Below are 9,382 nucleotides of genomic sequence, written 5' to 3'. Positions count from 1 at the left end.
ATGTATGTATATATATATATATATGTGTGTATGTGTATGTATATATATTATGTGTGTATGTGTATGTATATATATTATGTGTGTATATGTATGTATGTATATTGGTTTATTGCATATTCATTGGTTATATTCAGCTTCCTTTTCTTCCCCTATCCTCCTAGTGTATTATGGTGAATGATTGCTGAATGGCTTTATGTATAATTTTTTTAGGTATGATATAACAACTGTATGAGAAATGAACTACAAGTATTCAGTTAAATTAAGAAATTTTTTTGTAGGAAAATGTTTTACACTGAACTATTCGAAAAGTAAATGAAAAACCACTCTAGTTGACAGGTTTACTCCAAATTGTTGTTCTAAATGGAGTAAGGGAGAAGACTTGAAGTCATATTTCATAATTCTTGTGTTCTAAGGAATTCTTTGAATAAATAAAATGTTAAAGAGGAAATTTATATTCATATTTTATACATAGTTACATTGGAAAACTGAGAACTGTGTACTATGACACTATATCATATTGCCAAAAGGCATTATATATATATATAGCAACATACCTATGAAGATATATTGCTGTGATAATGAAAGAATTATCTTGTATGGAAGGAAATATTGTCAGGTACTGCCATCCATAAATATTACTAATTACTTGGCTCAACTTCAAGAAATAAGGACCATGCACAGCATTGATTCTAATTCTTGTTACTATTTCAGGTGATGACTGTGCTGTACCAGCTGTCCCAAAAGTTAGTTTTATTAAAGGAAGCCCTATTCTTAGCAAAAAAAATGTAGGAACTGTGCCAAATGACTTGTTGTGTACTGAAGAAGTAGTTCAGACTCCAGACTTAGTAAATACATACTATCACGTTGTACCAGAAGAGTGTGTTCCTGGTAGCACTGGTTGTCCTTCAGTGAATCCTCTTTATGAAATGTTAAGTGAAAAAGGTAGGTAATTTTTATATTATTCATTTATAGCATAAAGATTATATCGATTAATAGTAATTACTCTTTTCTGCTTCTTTATGAAAGCATTCATGTTTAAGTAGACATAGTCTAAAAAGCAGATTGCAATTTCCTTATTCAGTACAGTTTTATGCAGGTTGATAGCATTTTATTGTGTTATTTTAATATTTTTATATTTCATTATGTCTTAAACTAGCTAATTATTAGATAGTATATTATTCTTCATTATCATATAGATATCATGTAGAAAAAATTTATACAGATTAATTGTAATTAGTCTTGATTGCTTCTCCATCAATGTATGCATCTTTAAGAAGACGGTGTCAAAAAAAAAAAATAGGTTGAAATTTTCTGTATTCACAAAAAACGTTTTATGAAAGTTTATGGCACTTTATTGTTGTTATTTTAATATTATTTTTGGTATTTTATTATTTTTAAATTTAGCTAATTATTAATTTGAACATAACTTTTCTTCATTATCATAATGATAATATTCACAAATTCCTATGAATTTGTGAAAGTTGTGAAAAACACAGAAATATGTTTATAATAATGAATTATTTTGTTATCATTAACATATTTCTGTGTTTTTCATAAAAATCAAATGATGTAAAAAATATTCCAGAGGCCTTAAAGCAATAGTTGTGTGTGGTACATTTTGGGGAGGGGAATTTAAATCTATTATCTAATTTTGGATGGGAAAAATGGACGTTATTCATTGAGTTTAAAGTGAAAAATCTGAAAACAAGACAACAAACCCTGTAGAGATAAGACAAAATGCAAAATATAAAGAAAACATTGATATGCTCATCCTTACCAAGAAAACTAAAATAACAACTCATTGTTAATCCACTGAAAAAAAGTAACAATTCACTGGTCTCATGCATTTTAACCATAATTGATATTCTAAGAAGAAAATCAGTATGCACCTTACATGATACTGTTGTGTTCCCTTTTACCGTCTTATAATTGTTAATCACTTTTACAAGTTTATTTTTATCTTGTTTGTAACAAATTTCTTACTATACGTGATATCACCCAAATACAAGGTATCTAAGCTCTTGCTCCCCTTAGTGTCCTAAAAAATTTATATTTTTTAGCTGTGCCATTTAGGACATTTAGTTTATGAAAGAAAATCAAAACAAGAAGCAATTTCTTAAATATGTTTAGGTGCGAAATAATTATGCAGTCGTGACCTTGAACTTGCAACTTAACCTCCCCACTGCTAGATTCATACGTTATTACAAGCAGTGCATTAAATGGCAATTTCAGACAACTGAGTTTTCAATAAGCAAAAGTTTATTATATACATAAGCACAATACGATACATTAAAATCGTTAAAACTTAATTCAATACTAAGCGGAAACAATACAAAGCAATACTAGCAAAACACAAATGATAGGTTATAAAATTCTATGTGGAAAGGGTGATTATGCTAACACAAAAGACTCCACACATACGATAAAAGGATATCCTCGTAAATGTTAACAATTGATTAAAACTTCTCATCTGCCTGAGCACAATATTTTGATAAAATACCTTAATTAAACACAATTAGTTTACACTCGTTAACTCACGAGAGTAATAAGGGTTAAACAGTCCTATCACTACAATAGTAACCACATCAAATTCTTCAAACAGCTCTGAGACAAAATATAGATGACATGCATAAGTTTCTAGACACATAATTATTTATCTATTAACTCTGACAAGCTTATTCTCTTTCTATTCTTAAATGCACTAAAGTCCTAGTTCAGCTCTCGTTCAAGTCTTTCAATTGATTGGTAACTGAACTACAGTCACAGCTACATTAAGATTTGAAATAATATAAGATTTTATGATACCGTTTGATAAGAATCTTCTATGCTAGTCTCTGCTCTTGCTCGTCTGTAATTTCTGAGGACAAATTCTTCTGTAGTGGACCATATCTAAGATTTCTCGGATCAAGGTGGGCCTTCACGTCTTCAGCACATCAAGCTTCTTCCAAGGAAACACAATGGATCTGCGATTCTATAGTCGTGAGATTCACTACGTGGGCACCTACTTCTCCACAGATTTTCTCCTTTTTGTCAAGTACACGGTTGATATCACATGCAGTAGTTACCTTTCTTCTCAGCTGTATGGCATCTCTCCTTTCTATAATAGGGAATTGGGACTTAAATCCCGCTTACTTTGTTCCTTGTCGTGGCGGAAGGAGAGAACTCCTGACTGTCACCCAGAAAAAAACCACATAAGACAAACACCCATACGAAGACTGAAGAACTAAGAGAGAGCTGTGTGTGTTTGTGGGGGTTACTAACCCTTTTATACCATGACCCTACCGGCACCATCTGCAATCCCCCCCCCCAATGTCTGGATAAGCTTTCTGTGACCAGTTAGGGTGGCATTTTTCTGCCAAAATTCTCATGGGCTGTGTGCATGCGACTGACTCATGACGATGTCCAAAATCAGGAACTTTGACCTTGGACCTTACCTTGTTTCTTGCTAACCCTATGAGTCACATTTATTAAACTTTATCAGCTTACCAAAATTTTCTAAGAATTGACATAAACTTATAATCCCTTGTTTCAATTGTTTAACAACGAGCCTTTACATGCAAAAATTCTTATGACCAATATTCTATAATTTAATTATCTTATTTTCATCATATTACAACAAATTTTTTTATGTGAGTTAACAAATATTCTCAGTTGTATTTCACACTTAGATATAAGTATATTTCCCTTTTTTTTTTTTTTTTTAAAGGTTCCTACTTGTTAAATTGTGATCAAAATAAATTCCTTTTAGGAACTTTATAAATCACAAACTTTAACAGTACAGAAAAGGTAAGAAATTAACTGAATGTATTATGTTTAATACACAGATTTGAACATAACTGCATAACTTTTATTCCCGTATTGTTCATAGCATTTTTAGGGAATTGTATTAAGCTGTGAGAAATCCTTTCACGGCCAAGAAAAGGCCATATAATGACAAACTTTCTTTTTTTTCAATAGTGTTCTTGGAAGTAGTTAGCCCGTCATCATCATGAAATTCCTGATATGTACCTACAGGAGGTGTACAGGATAATTACAATAGTACTACATGAAAACATTACACCATTACTAACTTCTGATCAATAATTTTCCTCCATATTAATCTGTTATCTGTCAATACTCCGTAGCTCAGATTCCCATCCATGATGTGAGGAATCTTTATTTGGTCTCTTTTGACTAAAGATGAGTTAGATGGTCTCATACAGATGTAGAGGGTTTTTTCACCCAGAAACTCGTGGTTTTTCGTCCCTCAGAACAGGCATACTCTGGCCCATGAACAGACGGATCTATGGTCATAAAATACATACTTAATCCTTCACTAAGAGGGCTCAACAAGTCCTAAGTTGGTCGAGGAATGAAGGGGGAATCCCCGCACAAATAAATAAAATCTGTCGATACTCCAGTATTATCAGATCTTATATTTCTATCTTCTAAGGTACTTTTTACTGTATCAACTAACCTTCATCTTGGTCTTCCTCTGGGTCTTTTTCCTGCCAACCTGGCAAAGAAGACTTGTTTTGCTATCTTTCCTCCCATTCTGTTTAAGTGGCCATGCCACCTGAGATTAGTTCTACTAACAAATTCCTGAATGCTAACAGGGAGTTATTTCGCTTGGTTGAACATCGAGAAGGAGTGATGACAAGGGGCCATCTCTGGAAATTATGAAAGGAAACTGTGAGCAAGAGGATGAGGAGTGGTTTCTTTGCATGGAGGGTGGTTGAACCATGGAATGCATTGCCTGATAGAGTGGTGAGAGCAAGAACTGTCAATGAGTTTAAGGAGTGGTATGATAGACTTTGTGTTTTCTAGGAGGGACCTCCCACGATGAGTCTTGATAGACTTTGTGTTTCTTAGGAAAGACTGCCCGCGATGAGTCTTTTGACTCCATGGAGGCCTGAATAATAATAATGGCAAGTTCTTTCCTAATATCCTCATTTTTTAATGTGATACTGCCATTGATGTCATCTGTTCACTTTACTAATCTTTCTCAGAGCTTTCATGTTCCTATGTTCATTGTCTTTGTCTTTTCATTGCTAATTTTTATACCAAATTTATTATTTTATTGAACAGTTATTCAATTTAGTCAGGGAATCTTGCAGACTTGTACTGGATTCATTCACAAGTATAACATCATCTGTATGAAGTAAAGAGCTAAGATTAATACCACTAATTTTGATATCAGATTTAAAACCAATTTCCTTCATAATGTGCATCCTTGTTGCACACCTGATTTTACCTAAAACTGTCTTCCTGTACCTTCTTCAATTCTAACTACTGACTTACAGCTTAATTAGAGACGATATTTTGCTTGATATAATGTCCTATTTACACCATATAACTGTAGTGTTTTGAAGAGCTTTTCTCTTGGCACCTTGTCATATGGCTTTTCCAGATAAACAAAACTTAAATACTAACCTTATTATATTCCCAAGATTTCTCAACTATTTGTCTTTAAGTGAAAATCTGATCCTGACAACCTTTATTTGCCCTGAATCCAACTTGTTCCTTACCAAGCTTCTCTCCCACAGTTTTTTTTTCAGCCAGTTCTCAAGTATACTTGTATAAATCTTACCAGGAACACTCAGTAGGGAAATACCTATGTAATTCTCACATTCAATTTTATCTCTCTTATTATAGATGGGTACTATGAGAGCTGCGCTCCAATCATCTGGAATTTGACTGTCTAACAAGCCTTCTGAATTATGAAGTGCAGCCACTGTAAAACTTTTAAACTCCATGTTTGAACATTTCTGGCTGAATTTCATATACTCCAACTGCCTTTCCACATTTCAGATTTTTGATTACTTTTTCTACTTCAAATATGGATATATATTCTTGACCGCATTCCTGTTGGGAGTTTTCTACCACCATGCTGACACTGCTCATTTCATTTAGCAGTCTTTCTTAGCAGTCTTTCAAAGTAATTGCTCCAGGCATCTAGAATATCATTATCTTCTGTTTTCATGTCACCTTTATCATTTCTGATTCCTTTTACAGTACTTTTTCCTCCATTTCTAAGCTTTTTCAATAGCCTCAAGGATATTTTGTCATCTTCATATTTATTTTCTGTGTTCTTACCAAAGTCTTCCCATAACTTTTGTTTAGCTAGTTTTACACAGCGCTTCACTTTCTTACATTTTTATCTGTATTCTCTAAGAGCACAAGCTGGCTTTCTTGCCAGGAACTTTCGATATGCTTTTTTCTTTGCCTCTTAAACTTCCTGAGTTTACTATGGAGTTTTGATTTTTCTATCCTTACAGACATCTCACCACATGCCTTTCTGGCTGAATCTGTCAATATTTTTTCAGGATTTGACACTGAAACTCCAAGGTTTGGTTTGTGTTTTCAAATCCTTGCAGTTTTTCTTAAATGATATTAGTTTATTTGAGTCTGCACTTCACCTGTGAAAGCTGCTCAACCTTGATTTGTTTTAAAACTTTCCTACATATTCTTCTTTTCAATATGAAATTTGAGTTTAACTTGCTCAAATCTAAATAGTGTCACTTCCTATTTCAAATCCTCTGTATACTCTTGTGTCCTGAACCAGTGGGAAAACATTGCTGTCAGCTATGACATAGTCAGTGAGACTTCTTATTTCTTGCATCTTCTCTCTGTGTGAATTTGTACACATTTTTATGTTAGATCATGGTGGTAGTAATAATTAATCCATGTCTTGAACAGAAATCCTGCAAACCGACTTTTCCTTTTCATTGAACCAGCTGCCTTGTCAGATGCCTCAAAAAATTCCTCAATTTCTTCCTTGGTAGAAACTTCTGGGAGACCATAAGCACAAATAAGTCTAATTGTCCAGTTCCCCATTCTGATATTGCCTTTCATTCAAGAAGATTATTCTCCTATTTTGTGTTGAGTACTATAGCTACTCCCTCTTTTCCCAGATTCTCATGAAGTAGTAAATTTATGTTGCATAATCATTTACCGTGTATTATCGTGTATAATGCGAAAAATTTATGGTTAAAATTTATGGTCTAAAGTTAGGGGTTCGCATTATATGCGGATCTTAAAAAATATAATATCTTATTAGACTTGCACACACAAAATATACTACCTAATGCCTGTGCAAACCAAATCTACTTGACCTACTCGCATGCGGCGACCGAGCGCGCATCGTATCTGCACATACAGCCAGTAATGTAAGTAGTGCTAATATCCCACCCCCTTGGTGGGATATTAGCACAGTTATATCGGTTTAACCACAGTTCATTTTAAAAATTATTCATTAAACAAATCTAGCCTGAAAATGAGCCAACAGAAACGTAAACGTTCATCTTTTGAAACAGGATTTAAATTGTGTGTCGTGCAGTTTGCTGAAGAACATAATAACACCAAACTCTCTCATAGTGTTGCTATGAGAGAATTTGGTGTAGTAGAGAGTAATATTAGGCTTTGGGGTAAGCAAAAAGAGTCTTGAAAAAATCCCCAAAACGAAACGTGCCCGTCGTGGATATGTAGCATCCTTTTCAGAACTTGAAGAAGGGCTAAATGAATGGATTTTGACGCACTGACAAGATGGCATTATAGTAACAAGACATGCATTTCGTTTTCGAGCTCTATGACTCAAGAATGGCAAATTCAAGGACACACCAGGTATTTCATCTTTTCTTGCTTCGCCTGGGTGGTGCAACAGATTTATGGAACGCAAAGCATTAACATTACAACACCGAACAAAAATTGCACAGAAGTTACCAAAGCAGCTTGAAGAAAAAGTGGAGTCCTTCCATAAATTTTTAATAAAATTACGGAAGTGTCATGCATATGAACTTTCCCAAATAGGCAATATGGATGAGACGCCCATGCACTTTGATATGCCTGGGAATCGAACAGTAAACTCGGTTGGTGAAAAGAGTGTCCTCATAAAAACAACGGGACATGAAAAAATGCATTTTACCATTGTTCTAGCATGATAACTAATATTTAAGGAATTGACAGCATATACTAGAAATATAAATTAAATAAACTTTAATATATACTTTCCGATATTTCGGCAAACGTCACGTTGCCATCTTCTTGGGAACTTAATACAAAGACACGTGCACACAAGTACTACATAACAGCAAATGAGAACCGAAGCTAGGAAGCTAATGTTTTCCTAAAGTCCTAATGGTGCCCCCTGCCGGGCTATATTGGTGGTTCTTGGTCTTTGGGCAGAAATTCATCTGATAAATGTTTCCCAAATTTGGGGCACTCTCATGCATCCAAATTTGTTGAGGTTTGGCATGTTCCTAAGGGCTGAGGCTGATTCCATGAATAGTCTTTCATACTTGAACTTGCTGTGGTGTATGACTGTGGCTTTCTTCCATATTATTCTGTGGTGAGTATCCAGAGCGTGGTCTGCAAGCTCAGAGTGGCTGTACTGGTGAAATCGGATGTAATCCTTGTATTCTGAGATTCTGATATTTGCTGTCCTGCCTGTTTGGCCAAAGTAAGACAATTTACAGCTGCAAGGGACCTGGTATACACCAGGTAGGTCTAGGGGAGGTGGTTGGTCTTTAGTGGAGTGGATAAGGGATGCCAATTTTCTATGTGGTCTGTAACAAGTGGTTAAGTCGTGTTTTTTTAAGATTTTGTTGATTTTTTCCAAGGTGCCTCGGATGTAGGAATGGTGATGGATTTAGAGTAATCTTTTTTGTGAAGGGGAGGGGGTGGTGGGTTGTGAATAACTGGGTTAAGTATTTTCTGGATTCTTTTTTGGGGGGGGGGGGTAGCCATTGGCTGAGAAAGTGTCACGGATGTGATTTAGTTCAGTGGTTAGGGGTTGATCATTTGAACAGATTATTTTTGTCCTGTTGAATAGTGTCTTAATAACTCCATATTGTTGTGAGGGGGGGGTGATGGGATTGTTGGTGAATGTATCTGCCTATATGGGTGGGTTTTCTATAAACTGAGAAAACCAAGGTTCCATCAGGTTGGCTGGTGACTAGTGTGTCTAGGAAGGGGAGGTTATTGTTTTCCTCTTTTTCTAGGGTGTTGGTTGTTTAAGTGTGTTAGGAAGGAGAGGAGTGAATCCGGGCCATATGGCGAACACATCAACGTAGCGAAGCCATATGGTAGGTTTTTGTAGGGCTGAGTTTAAGGCTTTCTCTTCAAAAGTCTCCATAAAGAAGTTGGCCAAGGGTGGGGAAAGTGGTGAACCCATGGCTGTCTCCTCTATCTGTTTGTAGAATTTTTCCTGTCAAACGAAATAGCCTGAGTTCATTGTAAACTGAAATAGGGCTGAGATATCGGGAGGAAATCTAGCTTGGATTAGCTCTAAGGTTTCTTTGAGGGGGACATTCATGAATAAGGAGGAGACGTCGAAACTGACCATTAAGTCATTATGTTGGAGTGTAAAGTTTTCTATACTGGCTTTGAAGTGGGCTGAGTTTTT

General features: G+C 35.1%; 1 protein-coding gene across 5 annotated transcripts in view; it reads left to right on the top strand.

Moving 5' to 3' along the window:
• Positions 1–9,382, top strand: part of CYLD (ubiquitin carboxyl-terminal hydrolase CYLD) — a 451,655-nt gene that overhangs the window by 200,877 nt on the left and 241,396 nt on the right. For all 5 annotated transcript variants that reach the window (XM_090407955.1, XM_090407951.1, XM_090407953.1 and 2 more), the window contains one exon: positions 712–942. In XM_090407955.1, coding sequence (XP_090264081.1) covers positions 712–942 — 231 coding nt within the window. The remainder of the gene's footprint in view (positions 1–711; positions 943–9,382) is intronic.

This window comes from Typopeltis vanoorti, chromosome 18 (assembly GCF_054136105.1).
Source record: "Typopeltis vanoorti isolate ZY-2024b chromosome 18, IOZ_Tvanoo_1.0, whole genome shotgun sequence".
Classification (NCBI taxonomy): Eukaryota; Metazoa; Arthropoda; class Arachnida; order Uropygi; family Thelyphonidae; genus Typopeltis; species Typopeltis vanoorti.
Note: the sequence above shows the minus strand (reverse complement) of the source record. Positions and strands in the feature narration are given on the sequence as shown.